Source organism: Ambystoma mexicanum, chromosome 6q, assembly GCF_040938575.1.
Source record: "Ambystoma mexicanum isolate Mex_15411 chromosome 6q, UKY_AmexF1_1, whole genome shotgun sequence".
NCBI lineage: Eukaryota > Metazoa > Chordata > Amphibia > Caudata > Ambystomatidae > Ambystoma > Ambystoma mexicanum.
In genome coordinates, this window is record NC_090937.1 from 216,855,566 (window position 1) to 216,876,284 (window position 20,719).

Consider the following 20,719-nt stretch of genomic DNA (forward strand, 5'->3'; position numbering starts at 1 on the left):
CTTCCAAGTTGACCATCTAGAAGTGATTCAACAGTAAGAAGAAATACAATTTGACAGCCAGTCTCTTAGGTCACCACCTGGGGTCAGGTTACAGAAACTTTGCACCGTTGCATGTGCAAGGTTGCACGCTATTACCACTAGGACTATGTTTGCCCTTTTTCGAAAAACACTGGGATATATTAGAAAATCATGGCATCATAACAAATACATTTTAGCATGGTATAAGCACCAGGTCAAACATTTCCCTCATGGAAAAAAGAAACATTTTCATTGCATTTTTGAATCAGGGCAAAGTTTATCCTAGTGCCAATACCATTTTGTATCTAGTATCTTTTTTGTATCTTTTCACCATTTATAGTTAGTACAGCCACTCCTCACCTCATAGCGATGTATTATAAGTGTATTTTCGGTGAAGCATCACATACATTTCGATGCACATATCACTACAGCCCACCATTGTTCGCCATGGCCATTGTGTGGGAACGTAAAGTCAGACGTGGGCGGGTTAAGTTTGATTGCTCTGGTGGCACAAACCGCACGATTCACCCCTCCTGGTGGTGCCTGCAACCGCCTCAGCAAAACATACACTTAATTCATTTAAACAATTGAATGTCACCTTGGGAATGTGGAAGACTCTCTCTCAAGCAATGCATATCAACACAGACTATGGTTATGTTTGCTTTATTATCCACTTGTGTGTCTCATCGTTTGTTCCATACATCCTCTGCATCAGTCAGAGTAAGTGCCTAAAATTATTTCTGTTAACGATGCAACATGTATTTTTCAGAGGAACGCATGTATGAATCTATATTTTTCTGTTTCCATAATTTTCAACAATGAAAGGATGTTTCATTGTTGCATTTTCATTTCACTGAAGATTATTGTTAATCTGTTTGTTTACTATGCGATTCAAAGAGGTTTATTGACATGTGTAGTGTAAAATCATTGCCTGTTATGCATTTTCTGGACATATCCCTCTTGGCTAGTTATTCTAAGAAACAATTTGATTACCATTGTTGCATCACTTATAATAACTTCATTTATGATAACGTTCTCAAATACATGTTTAAACTATATTTTTTTGATAACACAATTGTAATCTATACTTTTTCAAACATGTTTGTTCTGTTGGGTGTCATAACTATTCAATATTTTAATCTACCAAGTATCTTCCAAATTTAAGCTGACTTGTCTTCACACATGTATTTTTGAGCGATAGTACACTTATGAAGAAATAGAAACAGGAGAAAGTTAAGAGCTACCTGAGCAAGGTATTGACACTGAAGATGAATATCATGACCATGAACCAAGTAGAATCGACGGTCACGATTCATGGGAAAATGCACCACACGCTACGCAAACTGCATATGCCTTTGCTGTCCTACCTGTGCCCCCGGCGGTTGCCATGGCACCTCCACCAACGCGCAAGCTTACGTGTTGTACGTTATTCACAACACGTTCACGCCAGAGACTACCCCCTGTTGTCAAGTCAATCCGATGTGCTGCAGGATGTCAGCATGTACTACCAACATCGCGGAAGCATAAAGAACCGAACCTCCATGGCACTGGTGCTTCTAATTAAAGAATGTTTCCTTGCATTCTGACCTTGAATTAATGCTGGCTGTTCTGGTCTCTGTTATTGACCCTTGGCTCTGCTTCATGACTACCCTGTGGAGCATGCATTAATTGGTACCTTTCTTTGTTCTATCCTTTACGTACTCTGCTTCTGTTAAAAGGATTGTATCTCGGATCTTCAATAAATCTTTACTTGCGTTTGTTTGACATTCATCAACTGGTGTTTCTTGTGTGGGAGTGTGGAACATCAGAATTGCCCTCATCTCTTGCAACCAGCATTGTGCACAGAACTAGGGATGCTACGCAGCTTATGCAATTGTGCACTCGAATTGCCGTTAATCAGTGCGTCCTCGATCCGCCCGGGAGTAGGTCCCAATTTACATTACTAATCCTCCTTCCCTTTTGCATATAGTCCTCTTTCTCCAGATGTGTGCTCCCTCATTGTACTCCTCAAGACTTCTACGTTTACCACTTCGGAATCAAACCCTGAGTTTGGTACGACCAGACTTCCTCTATCATTCTTTATGCTAACGCCCAGTCCTATACTGGTTAGTGGCTTCCCAAAATGTGTAGATTTACTTCTTTCAAGCAAATTCGTACTAAAACCTGTCTTATTTCTTTGCAGCTTGGTATATACCTGGTGGTATTTTTTGCTCTTTCGTCTGAATCGCAGCCCTGTCTGTATAACTCAATGGACAAGGCAGTGCTTCATAAGAAAGGTTACCCTCCTTGAGAAGGCCCTATGATAGGCCTTATCGAGGAAGAAGCATTGGACAATCTTCTAGTGGTCCCTACCTGATACGCTGTCACTCTACAGCCCTATTAGTGAGTATTAACATTGACAATGTCGCCACTTGGTGCCAATGCCACTATTGAGAACTGATGACCACATTACCTCCAAACACCTATTGTCAAGAGAATTTTAACTTGTATGGCCTACGTATTTGAAAAAGTGCCCCCACCCCTACCCCCCCAAAGTTGCATTGCATTACACAGGGAATTTCAGGCAGGAATTTCAGGTATGCTGATGACTTTGATGCATGAACTTCGGTGCACTGTTCGGCTGTGGTCACTACTAATGAGTGAGTCTAGCATTTTGTTATTAAAACTCAATTCTAAACATTGGTGTGCTTTCACCAGCCTAATGAGATGCATTCTTTTCCATGGGATGTCCCTATCACCTGACATCTATCCACCCATTCATTCATCCACACCTGTAATATAAATATATGTGACCTTTAGTATTCTCTGCTGCTCAATGTCTATTTACTTTTCATTCTTTTGTTGGTATCCCAGAGGGGTTCACTGAAAGAGGCAAATCTGGTCAGTATTCAACAGTGGCACACACTTGCCAATGTCAAATCATAACTCTTGGAAGACACTGTTTCATTATTGCAGAATCATGTATTGTTTCCCACTCAAAAGTCTTCATGGAATGTGATTTTCTGTTTATGGTGGTTTAATTAGAATAGTCAAAAGTGGTGGCTCAAAAGTCAAGCAAGCAACTTATTAAAATGGCGCCCTTTGAGCAGAAAAAAGCACCCATGCTAGCATGTGGGTCCTGCACTTTCTTCACTGTCACGTTTTCCCAGGTGACTGCCATAGACTCATCTGAACGTGTGGCTTGCACTTAGGCTGTATGGCGGGCCTTGCAAGAGATGTCTGGCATGGATTATACAAATGACTCGTAGCTAATACTTTTTTAAAATTAAAAAGCATCACCCATTGTATTTCTGATTAATCAGTTGAACATTGTGTATCCTGTCCTCACAACAGATGGTACCATGTTGTGGCATACAGAGCATGTTCTGGGTGGATTCACAGCAGACCTGGATACAAATTGTGTCCAGCTATACCTGGATGCATTGTGCATTGCATATGCACAGAATTCTCATGTTCGTCAGGAGAACTTGTTGGCTTTTATAGTATACAAGATTTCCAAAGAGAATGGACTATATAAGACTCTTTTTATAAGTATATAGAAAATGTTAACGTGAATGGAAAATGTACACTTATAATTGTTTGATGGTTTCTAAAGTATTTGTTTGTATTCCTGTAGTGTCATGTTATTCCTCAACTCTTCCTTGCTCTTTTAGAATATGACCTAAATGTAAAACACATACCAAGTATGAAGTGGCGAATTGAGGAGCTATTCTGGTTGCATATGCATGAATGTAGTGTGCCATGAGTCATAGTTTCTAATTATATTGGAAACTGGCAGCTACACAACACTCAGACATAAAACATTGTGCAACCAATATCTTAAAAATGCAAAAAACAATATTTTCTGCCACTTTCTTTATTTTTCTGCTGCCACATCCGCCAGTTAAACTGGCTGCTGTTTCGATTACAAAGAAAACTGCATCTGTCTTTAATCCTCACTTGGTACTTGTATATGCTGAAACACCACATATTGAAAATTAAAAAAGGACTATTTTTGGAAAATTGCATGGAAATGTTATGGTAAGCAAAGAATGTAAATGTATGAGGTTTTGGAGGTTTCACATCATGGTGTTTGGCAATGGCAATGCCTGTTGTGTTGCAAACTTGCATTAAACATCACCCTGGTGCACCTTTTCAAGATGTTGCATCCATTCAAAACAAGATTAGCCGTCCAATACCATGTTGTCCATGACTTTTAATAGGATATCAATGAGTTCTTGCGCGTATACTGTGATGTATCAGTGCCCACTGTGTCTACCGATGCTTAGACAGACACTTGCTTGAAGTAGATGCCTTTGACTACCATCTTCTGTTATGGTGTAGTGCTTGTATTTGACAAAGCATTGAATTAGAAATCGGGAATTGATCAGTGATACAACTATTCATACACACCACTATAGCCCTTCATACACCATTTTAGATTGATGTGGTAATTGAATTATTGGTATACATTGTGCTCCTGTTTCCATTTGCTTATCAAACGTATACTGCCGTAGGAGAAATTCCACAATCCTCCAGTCCACATCACTAGTCTTTTTGATGGGCAGAGCTAGACTGTCAATATACACAGACACTAACAAAAAGACTATCCAGCCTCCACCTACATGTCGCATAATTACGGTAAGAAATCACTCGACACAGTAGCACTTACTCATTGAATTCAGTGGGATGATGCCTCACTGGGATGCAGTACAAGTATTAGAAGATAGCAGAAGAGTCTTCTTTTCTGCATCAATTTCATTCTCAAAGGGATGCAAGCTTCAATGACATGGCACCTTATTGCTGGCCAGAACCAATATATCCTTACACATGGTGTGTCTTGCTGGTCAAAGGCAGATGGTCAAAATACATAAACACAAATTAACATGCAACCCTGTCTCCGGGATAAAGGTTGCATAACTACTTAAAGAGACTCCTGAAAGAGACTACGACAATAGCACTTGTTAATTAAACTAAGCAGAATTCCTCCCCTTGGTGTGTTACAAGTCTTTGAAGTCTGCACATAACCCTTTTGCTCACTTTGTTATCTTGATCACATCATATAACCTTTTGATGCCTTTGAGCATTTGCTTACATTTTTTATAATTCTTCAAAGAATTCCACAATCCGTCCACTTACTGCATTGTCATCTTCACAGATTGTGTGTCTAGCGGGTCAAATGAAGAGGAGTCAAATAAGCAAAAACCAAAGAACCATCTGTCTGGTGTCTGCTACAGCTCCCACATGCATGTCCTGAACACAGAGTATCGCAGTCTGTGAATCCAACATGGCGGGCGATTCCAAAAATATAATGAAACTCACGCTTTTCACCATCCAATCAGCGGGCGAGTCCGATGTCCATGGACACCACGCCGCCTTCTGGACGAATCAGAGGCCCTGTTACTGCACGCAATTCACAAGGTATCATCTGTGCTCTCCTCCCCCACCACGAAATTACCCTGGATATTTTAGTTCTCCAACTCAAACACCAAGAAATGACGTGTTTAGCCTTCACTGGCTTAAAAAAAGCGCAGAGCTTTACCTAGCCACTTGACCTCGGACCCACCTCGATCACCCATTTTAGCATTGTCCTTGTTCACTTTGATCTTCAAATTTCCATGCATAGTGGTAATTTTCCAGCACTATGAATAAACATCTCGTTCTACAATCTAAATTTGTGGATTTATTTACATAATATCTACACCTGTATAGTCAGTCCTGCTGTATTATAAAACCGAACGTGTGCACCCTTGCCCAAAAACACAGGCCTTTCACTTAATAAAAACCACCTCCTATAGGCCATATCCCCCCTTCACTGCCACGACAGACATAAGTGGCCCTGTCCACGCAGCAAAGCGCCTGATTTTGCCTATGCAATCTCCCCTCCAGGTAACACCAGGGGTCAGCCGTGCTTAGCTTTGCTAAACGGGCAGCATAAGCGTCTTCCGGCTGCGCCTGCACGGCGAGTGTGCTGGCTGGGAGTAAATGCAAAATGACTTTGAACAAAGGATGCTATTTTAAAGATTTTAAAGTCCTATTAAAACTGTAACAGACCTCTTTTTAAACAATGATGTAAAAAGATGAAATAAATGTAATTTTACATTTGAAAGGTTGATGTTATCAGCCAACCAAATAAATAAAAATAAAAAAATAAAATAAAAATGACAGACAAAATAAACTGAACTGGGTCGTGCTCCTCCAACCCGTAGAGGCTCTGCTAACCCAGGACCATCAGCAACACCTATGATGCCCGCACCAACCCGTGGAGGCGCGGATACCCTGGCAACAATCCCACTCTCCCACTAACACACTGCACCAAAACCTAAATCACTGATACCAAACCCAGCCTGCACGTACCTGCTCCTACAATAATGCCCCACGGAGTACTCTATGCACATATAGATATTAACACAGCAGCTGCTTGCGTCCGGAAACATCAACTCCAAGAAAGGGGGGCAGCTGTTCATGTGCTTGTGAGTTATGCAAGCACCAAAAGAAAGACATATTTGGGCGGGAAGGTAAGAACCTGGTATCTCCCAGGAAGTCGTCCATTCTCGCCCTAACCTGGACCAACCACCCTAAATCACCAAGCAGGGAAGATATGGCAATTAGTCATGCGGCTCGCTAAACCCACTCTAACTTCCTGCAGCGTTCGCAGTGGGCCATGGAAACCTTTCCACCTTATTATAAATACCTGCTCCTTTTTCCTCACGTTAAACATCTACCCATTCCTGAGATGCCGCTGCATTCCGGCAGCCAGTACACCCAAAGCAAGTAGTTTGCACAACCTTTTAAATGGCATAGCTTACATTTCGCAAACCAGCCCTCTATAGGTAGATAGCGTGCCAAGGTTAGCGAGGCGGGCTGCACCACAATGCTAATTTGCGTGTAGCTCCAGGTGCAGCGTACTTCCTTTAAAAGTTCAATATCTGTCGTTGTCGGTCCCAACCAAGGCCCAGGATGCAGGTGGACTGTGTGTGCAAACCGCCAGGTCAACAACGGTAGCAACAGGGAAAATTAAGGATTGGACCATGCCACCTGCCACTACTGTCCTCCAAAATGGTGGTGGTTTGGAGCACTGTTGACGACCTGCAGTCTTCCCCACCAGTCAGGTTGAAGCGAGCCTTCACTGCTAATGCTACAACCGCGGTGACCTGACATACTGACACCAGCATCTTCCAAAACATATTCTAGTGAAGAGGCCCCATCTTCTATGGGTGATAAAACAGCCTTTACTGTGTAGTGTGATAGCGCTGCACTACCTATGCCAGCACTGCGCTCGGTCACATTGGTGCACCAGAGACTGAGATGGGCAGTGCAAGGTTAGGCATGCAGAGTGAGGACACTGGCCGTGGCAGGATCTCTCACTGATCACTAAGTGATCATCCGCCCTGTTTAACACCTCTTCTCCCAAGACTCTCTCACCTGCTGAGGCGCGGCCCTCAGTGAGGGCCGGGCAGTCTGCCCTGTGGGGCCCTGTCCGCTAGGGTGACCAGGTAGAGGCAGCAGAGTCAGGCGAACATCCCCACACTGAACCTGAGGGACTGAGGTCCGGCCTCAGACATGCTGCGTGCCCCACATACTGCGTCCAGCCTCCAGGGCTTGGTCACTCCTAGCTCCAATCCATCCCAGGTTAGATCCTCCATATTCCGGCTCCTCCTTATTCTGGTTTCAACCTTGTAGCACAACTCAACCACTGAGCTCTCTGTAGACAGCTCGACAGCTCCTGGTGCAGACGATTGATGGTAAAAGCTCCATCCCTGTGACAGCCAATGTGGCATCTTGCATGCGCTCCTAACGCCTGTGCAGTTGCGCTAGGCGCTGCAAAAAGGGGAAATACGGCGCTGCAAAAAGAGGAACCAGGATCCTTGGAGCCTCAGGCGGGTACTTGCACATGTGCCACCAGTGCCTATGTCGTGCCTGGTTTACACCAGTCACCCTTCCTGGCACCTACGGAAGAGATCTCTCTGTGGCGCCATTAATTCTTCCTCCATGCACGCTCGTGCTAGACTTTTTCCCCTCCCCAGCAGCGCCAGCCTACATAATCACTGCGTGACTTTCTCGCAGCGAGGTGCAACCTGCTTCATTCGACTTGGGGTAAGACGCTGTTTCAGACGTGTGTGCTTCACTCTCTCCCCTTATTTCCGTGCTTCTCTTGCCCTCGTGCCTGCTTGCTTGCCTTTGGACACCCGCATCTTAGTTCTCCCATCCCTCCTTTCCTTGGTTCTTGTTCGCTATCCCTTGCTTCCCACTGGCTTCCCTCAACCCTGCGGGTGTTCGCATTCGTTCTCTCTTTTCCTTCGTTCTGGTGGAGACTTTTCCTGCAACTGACTACCTTGGAATCCTCTTCCTTTTCTCATCGCTCCTACTGTCATCTACTGTGAGCTCCTGATAAAGTGCCAACCCACTACAACCCTCGTTCAGGATTCTGCTGCTATTCTCTGAGAACACAGCACTTTTTTTTGTAAGCCTTTCTGGCTTTTTTCCATTCTTAGGTACTTTCGGACAGGAGTCTATTGCCTGGGCTATAGCCATACAGGTATAGTGACTTCTTCCCGAGATCGGCCGTACCTCTTTGAGGACCCCAAATCTTCTAGGAAAAACAGAACCCCACCACCTTTGGAAGATACCACCTTGCAACTGAGTACAGACAAATCAGGTTAGGAGGGGCTAGAATTTGACACTATTGACAGTTTGCAACGCCAACAACCTACTAACAGCATGGCCTCGGCAGAAAAAGGTCCAGGAACTGCTATCTGCAGTGCATGGGCTGTCCCTAGAAGTCTAGGGATTAAAAGCCGAAAATGCAGTACTCAGGCAGATTGTCTCAGCTAAAGATTACCGTGCTCCTGATCTTCCTCAATCTGGTCTTACCTCTGACAAGTTTGATGGGTCACCAAGAAAGGTAAAGGAATTCATTGATGTCTGCATTGTGCACTTCACATTTCGTCCTGCTACATTTGATACAGAACAAGCCGAATTAGGCTTTATGGTAACCAATATGGTGGGCATTGCATTGGCCTGGGCTACTCCCTTGGTTACGACGGCCAATCCCATCCTTTGGGACTTCAAACAAAATTTTGAGAGACCGGAAGAGACCTACAGAGCATGTGAAAATCTCCTGGATATCCATCAAGGATCTTCTGATCTGCTCACCTACATCAGCAACTTTAAGAGGATTGCGTCTGAAGCCGGATGGCCCGAGGAAGCGCAGTTCTCCATCTTTAGGAGAAGTTTACATGAAGATCTTATAGATGAACTGGTATGCACTGCACGCCCCTCCTCTCCAACTGATCTTGTGTCCTTAGTTCTCCAGATAGACTTCCGCTTACAGGAAAGAAGATCTGAATAAAGAAGACAAGGCAAGAACCCGGGATTCTCTCTTTCAAGCCACAGCCAACATCCTCCTCCTTAAGAAAATCCCAAGGGAGAATCTATGCAGACTGGGGCTGCCCGAGGACCTTTGTTGTCAGCTGAATGATGTAGACGAAAGAACCTAGGCCTGTGCATGTAGTATTGTTGATCTGACAACCATCTACTACGGGATTGCCCAGAGGCCCCGCAGAGGAGGTTGGGAAATGTCCAACCAAACCCTAGTTTGGACCTTGGGTCGGGGTACTCAACACAGTGCTTTGAACTCTTCCTTTACAACGTAACCCAACCCGATACGTGCTTGATGGTTGTCCGGGTGGGGCTACAGATTGCCAAAAGTTCATTCAAAGCTTTAGCCCTTTGTGACAGTGGAGCTACAGGAAACTTCATGGATGTTGAATGGGCAAAAAAGGAACACATCCCCCTACAAATGCACTCAGAGAACCAGGCTGTTAAGGGTGTCGATGGCAAATCTCTCAGTTCTGGTCCCATAACCCACTCTTCGGTTCTAGTGGAGCTCTCTTTATTCGACCTCAAAGAAACCCTCCGTTTTGATCTGATAAGGGCAGCCCATTTTCCAGTGATCCTAGGTATTCCATGTTTGAGAACCCTTAATCCTTGTATCGACTGGGCCGATTACATTCTTTGGTTTGATTCAGACAACTGTCTCAGAAGTTGTTTACAGCCTTCTGTCCTAGCGTCTTCCGTAAACAGATGTTCCGAAGGATGGTCTACTGTCACAGGGGTCCTCTGTGTTGCCACACACAATCACAGGTTCAAGAAGGTCTTCGAAGACAGGGTTCCCAAAGAACTACCACTACACCAACCAAAGGACTGCACCATTGAAGTAGTACCCAACGCATTGGTGCCCTTTGGCTGCATATTTTTCCTTAGCATATCTGAATTGAAGGCTCTGAAAATCTCTAGAATGGACTCATACGACCATCCAAATCTCCAGCTGGGGACTCGCTTTTTTTCATCCCTAAGAAGGATTCACAGGATTTGCGGCACTGCATCGATTACAGAGGCCTATCCCATTGCCCTCATAAGAGATGTCATCGAAGCAGTGGAAGGGGCTGTTATATTTTCCAAAATCTCGACCTAAGAGAAGCTCACCACCTCCTGTGCATCCAATCTGGCGACGAATGGAAGACTGTTTTCTGGACCCCATATGAACACTTTGAATATCAAGTAATGGCCTTCGGCCTAGTCAATGTGCCTACCATGTTTCAAAGATTTATGGACCATTTTCTCTCAGACCTGTTATTTAGAAGAGTAATTGTATACCTGGATGACATTTGGGTGTTCTCTAGATCCCGGGATCTCCATCGACAGCATCTTACTGAAGTACTGGACAGATTACAAATGAACCACCTCTTGATTAAACCAGGAAAGTGTGTGTTTGAAGAAACTACAGTTGCTTACTTAGGTTTCATTTTGTCAGATAAGGCCATTGCAAAGGACGAACACAAGCTCTCAGCCATATTGCAATGGCCTTCTCTCTCTCTTCTGTGAAAGAAGTTCAACTTTTCTTCGGTCTAGTGAACTCCTACAGGAGGTTTATTCCTGACTTCTCCGAGGCTGTTCTTCCCATTACTAACCTTCTCAAGAAGAACAAGCTCTTTGAATGGAGTGATGCTACCGAAACAGCCTTTTGTAGACTCAAGAGTCAGTTTTGTTACGCTGCCATCCTTCGGCAACCGAATCAAGGCCCCCCCTTTATCGTCAAGACTGATTCCTCTGCAGTGTTATAACAAGAACATGGAGGTCAGGAGCATCTAATCGCTTATCTCTATATAACCTCCAACCAAAGCGAGCTAAACTACTCAGTTATTGAGAAGGAACTTATGGCGATGAAGCAACCATGTAGCGAAAGGGAGGCACCTAATACAAGGAGCTTACTGTATTTTTATCATCAGGACAGACCACAGGAATCTTCAGGTACTTCAGCAAATGGATTGTGTCAACGCTAGACAAGCGTGTTGGTCTTACTTCTTTTCACAATTAGGTTTCACCATCATACACCTCCCTGGTTCTAAAACCTGATAGCGGATGGGCTTTCTCGGAGCATCACTAGAGAACCCACGGAGTACGTACCGGAACCTTTTTTCTCTAGAAACAGGTTTTTGTGTATCATCTCTTCCTTCCTCCAAGAGGTCATGGAAGCTACTGTCAAGATGGATTCCAGTTCCATTCCAGAAGGATCTTCTACGGAGGATAGATTTCTCTTTCATCAAAACATGCTAGTGCTACCTGGAGAAGAGCTCGGCAGAAGAGCCATGTTGTGGTGTCATGAAGGCAAGACTGCGGATCATCGAGGTTATGATGCTACCTTGGAGCTCATTAGGTGTTCTTTTTGGTGGCCCACTATGAGCAAGGAGATCGAGTTGTTTGTCCGATGCTGTCCTATTTGTGTTCAGCAGAAATATACAACCAACAAACTTTTGGGTCTTCTGGAGCAGAGTCCAACTCCTCTCAGACCTTGGAGCCACATATCCATGGACTTTATAATAGACCTACCCCCGTCTAGAGGATGCACAGCCATTAAGGTTGGAGTTGACTCATTCAGCAAGCTTATGTTTTCACACTTTCGGGAGTGCCCACTGCTTCTGAAACTGCTGTAGTGTTTTTCCGTGAGGTGTTTCAGTTAAATGGGATCCCAGAATCTGTAACCTCAGATAGAGGCACTCAATTTACCTCTATTTTCTGGAAGACCTTAGGTAACCTACTAGGTATTGAAAGGGCCTGCCTTCTGGATACCATCCCCAAAACCAACGGGCAGACAGAAAGGTTCAATGGAACCATGGAACAATACTTACGTCGCTTCATCAATCCTCACCAAGACAACTGAGTAGATTTCTTACCAACTGCTGAATTCACTTATAATAACACCATTCACTTAGCAATAGGTATGAGTCCGTTCTTTTGTACCTATGGTCTCCATCCCAGATTGATCCCCTGTCAGGCTCTCCCTAATACCACTGTTCCCTCCATTGACAGTTTACTGGAAGATATCTCCCGAGCCCACAAAGATACTTATGAACATCTTAAGAAAAGTTGAGAAGGATATAAAAAGCAAGCAGACAAACACAGGAAGTCCACTCCTGAATGTGAGATAGGATTCAAAATGTGGCTATCTACTAAGTTCTTACCCAGATGGGTTAGACCCTCCCAAATTTCTCTGCGATTCATAGGCCCTTTTGAAATCCTCACCAAGATCAATCCTGTGGCGTTCAGATTAAAACGTTCTCCTGCACTGCACTGGTTGCACCCAGTGTTTCACTCATCCTTTTTGAAGCCTTACATGGTGGATCCATTCAACCGCAACAAAAAGAAGATGCATACATCTCATACTAAGAAGCTGGAAAAGTATGAGGTTTCCTGGATCTGTGAGTCACATTTCCTTTGAGTAGGATTACAGTACCTTGTTCAGTGGAAGGGCTATCCTTCCTCCAAAAACAACTGTGAGCCTGTTACACACATCTCAGCTCCTAAATTGCTTTGCAAATTCCACCTTTTGCACCCGGGTAAACCGGGTACTTCCAGACATAAAAGGGGGCACACTGTCACCAGTCACCCTTCCTGGTGTGTATGGAAGAGATGGTGTCTGCGGCACCATTGATTCTTCCTTCACACATGCTCGTGCATCAGCAGCGATCTAGTCTTTTCTCCTTCCCCAGCATCGACAGACTACATAATCGCCACGTGACTTTCTCACGGCTAGTTGCAACCCGCTTCATTACAATTTGGGTAAGATGCTGTTTCAGACGTGTGCGCTTCGCTCTCTCCCCATATTTCTGTGCTTCTACGGCCTTTGCGCCTGCTTGCTTGCCTTTGGACTCCGGTATCTTAGAGCTCCCGTCCTTCCTTTCCTTTGTTCCATTTTGCTATACCTTGCTTCCCGCTGGCTTCCCTCAATCCTGCTGGTGTTCGCTTTTGTCCTCTCTTTTCCTTTGTTCTGCTGGGGACTTGTCCTGCAACTGACCTACCTTTGAATATTACTTGGAATCCTCTTCCTCTTCTCATCGCTCCGACTGTCATCTACTGTGAGCACCTGATAAAGTATCAACCTACTACAACCCTCGTTCAGGATTCTGCTGCTTTTCTCTGAGAACACACATCACTTTGGAGAAGGTTTTTTTGTAAGCCTTTCCAGCTTTTTTCCCTTCTAAGTCCCTTTCGGACAGGAGTCTATTTCCTGGGCTATTGCCATACAAGCATAGTGGCTTCTTACCAAGAGGTATAGATTGGCTAGCCCAGTGGGTGTGTATAGTGTTTGGGTGGTGTGTTTGAAAAGGTAGAAGCGGGTAGTTAGTGCTTTGGCTACTCGCTAAATACCTATATGTACCTAATCTACAGTCATATCTGTTGTGACAAATGACTAGTCTCCATAATTATTCTATCTTAGTATGGCACATGGTTAATCTTCTCAGTTCTATCTAAGTGTGACTCATGGGTAATCTTCACAATTCTCTGAGTGTGATGCATGGTTAATCCTCACAGTTCTAGCTAAGAGTGATGCATGGTTAATCCTCACAGTTCTATCTAAGTCTGACACATGCCTAAAATTCATAATTCAAAGTGTGATGCATGCATAATCTTCACAATTCACTCCAAGTGTGACACATTTAAACTTCACCATTCTATCTGAAAGGGACACGTGGCTAAACTTCACAATTTTATCTAGGTGTGATGACTGGCTAAACCTCTCAACACTATCCAAAAGAGCAGGGACCACACTGGTATAAGTGAGTGAAAGACTTGTTCAGATGACTCTTTCATTTGATTTTTTTTGTTTTTCTGTAAGTAGTAAGAATTAAAAAAAAGAATGCTTCCCGAGTCCAATCATTTGTGCTTCCCTCTCAGCCCGCCGTGACAGTGAATAGAGTATCAATCTATCAACCAGCATGTAAACAAAAGAAGGTCTCATCGACTTAATTAGCACACTCTACTAGAAATTGACCATCAGTAGTTTGCTTTCTTTCGTCACCACGGGCTGCTGATTTACACCAAGTTCCTTATTACGTACTGATGCAGGAGCTCTAGCAGAATGGTAAAGCTTTCAATAGCAAAACCTAAAAAGGGGCCGCATTGGCCTGCAGATTTCTGTTGCTTTTGTCGAAGTTGGACGTGACGTTTTTTACATTACAATCTGGCCCATTTTCTGCGTGTGATGCCAGTGGTACCTTTGATTGGCTGGCGAAAAGCCTAAGAAGGTTTAACTTTGGCAAACCACATGTCTTCACCTGAGGGCTAAGAGAGGTAAATCGCGCACTCTTAAGGCACAGATGTGGTGCCCTTGTGTTATTATGTACAATTTTTACTTGAAATAAAAATATTGAATTTTTTATAAAAATGTACCTACCATGGAACTGATGTGCCCAACGCACTCGAAGGAATAGTCTGCCCCACCTTCTGTCAATTCCAGCAGCACCTCATGGATGGGCTTGGTATAGTCCTTTGGGTTAATACACTCAGTGACTCCTAATTCCTTGGCTTTTGCAAACTTTTGTTGATTGATATCAACACCAATGATCCGTGCTGCTCCGGCTATTTTACAACCAATCACAACAGAGAGCCCAACTCCTCCCAAGCCAAACACAACACATGTCGATCCTGGTTCAACCTGCACAAAGAGAGACCGAAAAACACTTGTGTGAATTATTTTCTATTTGCAATCATCATTTCCTGCATTTTCTTTATACCAAACTTCACAGTTCCACAAAATCCAACATTGAAGTGCGTTTTATCCAACAGGAAAACTGAGATCCTTACCTTAGCGGTATTAACTGCAGATCCATATCCAGTGGAAAAGCCGCAACCGATCAGGCAGACTTTTTCGGGAGGGGCATCGGTGTCGATTTTAGCCACACTGATTTCATTCTCTATCGTGTACTGGGTAAAAGTACTGGTCCCAAGGCAGTGAATCAGCTTCCCTTTGCAGCTATACCTGCTGGTGTAGTCATCCATCGGTCCATCAGATTTGCCCAAACTGGTAAATATATGAGAACAGCTGCGTTGGTGAATGTAAACAACACTATAGATCTACAATGAATCAACATATTTACACAAGGACGGTGCATGGATTAATGCTGCCCCGGGCCAAATAACATTTTGACGCAACCCTCCCTTACAATGAGGCTACATTTAATGTTTTCAAAGACAAAATGGCAACCGGTGGGGCTCACTTGCTAGAAGCACCTTAGCCAGGTATTACATGGTAGCCTGAAGCAGCCATATAAAACCCAGACATATTTATTTCTTGCAGGCTGGTTGTGACATCACTGCTGAATGTAATAAGAAAATGATATAACTGCTCTGTAATAAGTTTGCTTGTGACGTCACTACGCTTGCTTTTTGAGCCAGCAAAGAGCAGATTTCCAGCTGCCACTGCAGCACTTAAAGCTGTGACAAGCATGTCAAAGTCCTTTCTTGTAAAATCACTTTCTGTGGCACTTTACAGCCATTAACTGATAAGAAACTGGTTATGGTAGTATGCTTTTTTCGGGCTCTGCTGGACTTTTACACATGAGAACAAGAATCTGCATGTTATTTCTTATTTTAAAGCACAAAATGAAAATGTTTTTAGATACATTTCATTAAGCTGCTTAAAAAAAATTCTGCAACACATTAGAAGTTGCAAATTTGTTTTTTTCATAAATCCAAACTGATTCTAAATTGATTATCTGTTTCAGCAACTGGAAGATCTCTTGGACTACACTAAGCAGAAAGACAGGCATTGAAGGGGAAGACAGTGTATTTCTATGCATTATATGTCATAAAATATATCCTACTGTACATAAAAAGGATATTGCATGTCACCTCGGAGTTCCGTGATCTTATAAAGGAACTCGGCTTTCGTCCTCGTTCCTCTGTTTGGTTACGGAACTCCTCTGTGACTTTCAATAACCTTGTAACGTGCGGTAGGTAGTGGGTACTTTATCCCATATATTTTAACAATGGCAATGCAGCTGCAAGGAACAGTAGTTTCCATTGAAAATATGAATTTGGTCCATAGGCTATGTCCATAGGCTTGATCCATAGGCTATGTGGGCCTTTGGTTGTAACCCACCCCTCGCACCCGATCCTCTCTATGCTGTATTAAAGTTAGGCTTTTCAGAATAATTTTATTTCGGCGTAAAGCCATAAATGTTTGCACAACAAATAAGAAAACATCAAATTGCACAAGTATGAAAAAATTCAAATACATTCTCCAAAAAAGGGAACAGCATTGAGTTGGGGATGATCTAAATGAAAACTCTGTTATGACACATAGGTGGCTAGGTTCATAACAGAAGCAACTTGATATAGGGCGTGGTAAAGGAACAATACTGTTAGTGGACCGTAAACATTGAGGTTCTGGGCCGAGGAATATCACCCATGGGTCTATTCCCCAACGGGACGACATTCGCCCCCGAGGCCACAGTCCTCTGCAGCATGGTTTCACAAGGCTGTTTACTACGGTCAATTCGGCAGTTTGGAGGAGCTTGGAATCTCTTGTTAAAGTTCAATAAACACTCAGCAATATCCTGGTCTCTAAAGTCAATTTTTGTAGAATCAAATACATTGCTTCCATAACGATGGATCCGGATACAGCGCAAGGTTTGGTCCTGTGTGATGAATAAAAAGCCCCTCACTACCTGGATCCAGTGAGTACACTTATTTAGGAGCGCTTCACTAGGCTCTTGATAGTTTTGGGCCAATGAAGGTAGAGCTATCCTCCCTGATCTTGGAAGTATAGCTCAGGACCAACATGCTCGCCCTGGAAGCAAGACGACACAGAGCACCACAGGTTCGGAGCACCACAGGTTCGATCCCCGGGTCCGCGCTTAGAAACTTCTGCATATTAAGCACGTTATAAATCACCTATCATAGCATATCATAGAAGGACAATGCTCCTCTGGGAGTCATGGGCCTGCTGTTATTAGCAGTTGATGTATTGGCCCTGTATTCCCTGGCTATCTTAGGGCTGGGGGGTGTGAGAGTGGAGGGGGAGGGGGCAAGCTAAGAGATATCTTGTTATGGGCACGATTTCCTGTGTATGTTGTAAACAGTGCCTTGTCTCCCGCTGATATAGGTGGATAGTAGTTACTTACTTCAACCCTGGTGTTAGGACCTCTGCCTTCCTGGTTGGCTTATATCAGGGATGGATGAACCAGCATCCTCTGGTGGATATTAAACCTTTGCTTCACCCCCTGGTCAATCAGTGACTTCTCCTCACACATTGTCCTTCCAACTAATTCAATCAAAGACAGAACTACGTTTTTGAGAATCGAAATTTCGGCCAAGACAATACTGCATTTACAGATATTACACACTGCGCCTCCCAGTTCAGCCTGATTTAATGTACAGTTTGTCACTTGCACACACGGGCATGAAAAGGCAAAAGGACGTTCATCAGATAAAGGGTCACTGGGTACCCCAGATGATGAAGCCCGTGTCTCCAGTTTCGTTGGCCCTCCTTTTTATTTTTTATTTCATGAGGTTCTTTACCCATTGGTGGCCCATTGGGGGTCTCCTGTGGGCAGATGGTAAACCCTATAGAATGGGGGATATGAGCGGAAACGGGCATCTTTTATTGCGTTAGATTCCCCCTCCTCCCCCCCTGCATGGTGCACAGCTGTTGATGGAGAGTAGATTGTGATTGCATTACGGTTGTAGATGACTAGTGAAAAGAACCAGCTGAGCTTCCAGGCACATGGGCATAATACTGGTGGTGGGAATTGGTATCCCGAGGTCATGGGCCATGTCACCTTCTACAGCCATCCTTTGGGGGCATCCACGGTCATTGGCTGCTTCACAATTCCTAAGCCTTCCTTCAGTAAGCACTGGCGTATGGTATTTCCAGATCTGATGAGGGTTACAGTGTCATGGGCAGCACAACCCCCACCCCAGGGGACCATGCTGACTGGGGCTCCAAATGATCCTAAGAAGTTATTCATTTCACTAATGAGTTAAAAGGCTTCTCCCGAGGGCTTTATGAGGTTCGCTGGATTAACCTCTGTGTCACACATAGGAGGCAATATGTCTACTGCTGGAATTTGTCTTTTTACCTGCTGCAAAGTTTGCTGACATGACACATATCATGGGCCTCGGGGGGCTGGCACAACACAGCTAATAGATTCACAGAGAGCTCTATTTATAATCAGCTTTACGATGTACCTGATCCTGCTGAAGTCACATGAAGCAGAAGTCAGCAATCATAGTTCAGCCGAAGTTAATGTGTCAGTGGAATTAGCAACCTTCGGTCACAGGGCTCTCACCTGGATTCTAGTGCTTTTCATCCAGTAATCGATGTACAAATGCCGTCCTCTGCCCCGACCTCTGCTCCTTAAAGGGAAGCTACTCCTGTCACTGCACGGTTAATAATAGTCAAAAGGATATTCGGGAGCTTTGGGCGTCACGTTGGGGCGCAGAACGCAAACACCTTGCAGGCACTAACACCCACGCCCTTATCCCCCGCGGGTTTCGCCCTCGTGGGGGGAATCTGCTGTTTTGTGCATTTCAGCATCTGTTGGAGGCGGGGATCCTTGGCAAAATTATCCCTCAAGTGAGTCAGAGATATGAATTGTGAATAGTGGAATCATTTTTAATTTTGACCGTGTCTACTTTTGCCTTTTGTGTTCTCGGTGTTGTGTGTGTCACAGCATTAAATGAACACGTTTACTTATTGCTGCAGTTGTTCAGACTCTGCCCCATTCCTTTCATGCATAAGAACAGTTCATAGAGCTTACCAACTCTCTGAAACAGATCTACAATATGTCTCAGAGTTCTCAGTGAAGTCAAGAAAAGTACTCACAAATCCTCTGCTCAGTTCAACACAGGAGCAGACTGGAGCCAGTCTGGTTTTCGCCCTGGTCACGAGACCGAATCTGCACTGCTCGAGCTAAAGATTCAACTTGACAAGATCAGAGACGCAGGAAAGTCTGCCCTGCTCCTCCTCTTAGACCTATCTGCAGCATTTGACTTGGTTAACCACCAAATCCTTTGCCACCACCTCACCACACACGCCAACTTCTCCCCACCTGCCAGAGCCTGGATTGCCTCCTTTCTGGAAGGTGGGGTCATGAGGGTCTTCACAGACACTGCAAACACATCGCCCTCTCCCATTACCTGTGCAGTACCACAGGCGTCCTGGATAGCCCCAACCCGCTACAATATATATTTACTAGGCCTCCCTTCAACATCCTTGACTCACTTGGCATAGCCTACACCAAATATGCTGATGATACACAAATCCTCATCCCACTCTCTGGCAACTACATAACTGACTCTACCACACTCAACAACATCTACTCAACCGTACAGGCTTGGATGGCAACCAACCACCTCTGCCTTAACAGCGATAAGACCGGAATCTTAATTGTTAGCCTTCCAAATGCCCTGAAATCACTAGAAAAATAGTACTCATCATTTAACATCGACAATTGCACTATTCCCGTTTCTTCAACCGTGAAAACCTTTGAAGTTTACCTGGACGCTTCACTTACCATGTCCAGGCAAGTAAGCGCCATTGCTTCCTCAGCAGCCTATTCCTCCAAGGTTCTTAATGCAGCCAGACACTTCCTCAACAAAAACAATTGCCTCACAATCGCCCACTCTATCGTTGTCTCCAAGTTAGATTACTGTAATGTCCTTTTCACAGGCACCTCAGCAAGAAACATAAAAATACTACAAGTGGTCCAAAGCAACGCTTTGAGAGCAGCACTCCACATCTCTAAAAGAGAACATGTCACCAAAGCTAGAAGAGAAGCTCACTGGCTGCCCATCCAGGAACACATTAGATTTACAGCTCTCTCCATCACGCACAAATGCTCATCAAACACTGCCCCCCCCTTACCTCACACACAGAATTACCAAGGCAACCTCTTCCAGACCCACCAGGTCGCCATACACCGACCGCCTAGTCATGCCCATGTGTGCATTTATTAAGTCGTTTTTGTGCTTATGTGCCTACAAGGGAAGCGTGACTCCCAACATGCACTACACTTGACCCCGTTGGTCCTTCTACAGTTTCCTGTCCTCGCTCTGTACAGGAAGTTGTGTCCATCTCCCTGCTTAGGGAAATTCACTTGAGCACAGGGGTCCACGGTTGCTCATGTGAGGCCATGAAGCAGAGCCTGCTTTCACTTTTAACTCTTTTAAAATGCATGTATTTAATATGTAAATAGTGCCAGCATGTTTGAATTACAGAACCATTTTAGAACCCACCCAGGTCAGGCAAGCAAAGTCAGGAGCCTGGCAGAATAAAATCAGAACATGCCATGCACCAACTATATAGTCTGATAAAATGATGGACAGACATCTTTGAGGTATAAACACATAGATTTATGGGAAGCTAGAAGCGCCT

The 20,719-nt window shown here is 44.3% G+C and overlaps 1 protein-coding gene and 1 long non-coding RNA gene across 2 annotated transcripts in view; one reads left to right on the forward strand and one right to left on the reverse strand.

Moving 5' to 3' along the window:
• LOC138515898 (alcohol dehydrogenase 1-like) overlaps positions 1–20,719 on the reverse strand; it is a 275,051-nt gene that overhangs the window by 78,900 nt on the left and 175,432 nt on the right. Inside the window, exons 5-6 of the mRNA XM_069630661.1 lie at positions 15,145–15,361; positions 14,735–14,995 (exon numbers count right to left, since the gene is read on the reverse strand). Of these exons, the coding sequence (XP_069486762.1) occupies positions 14,735–14,995; positions 15,145–15,361 (478 nt within the window). The remainder of the gene's footprint in view (positions 1–14,734; positions 14,996–15,144; positions 15,362–20,719) is intronic.
• Positions 1–20,719, forward strand: part of LOC138515899 (uncharacterized) — a 313,242-nt gene that overhangs the window by 69,301 nt on the left and 223,222 nt on the right. The window lies entirely within an intron of this gene.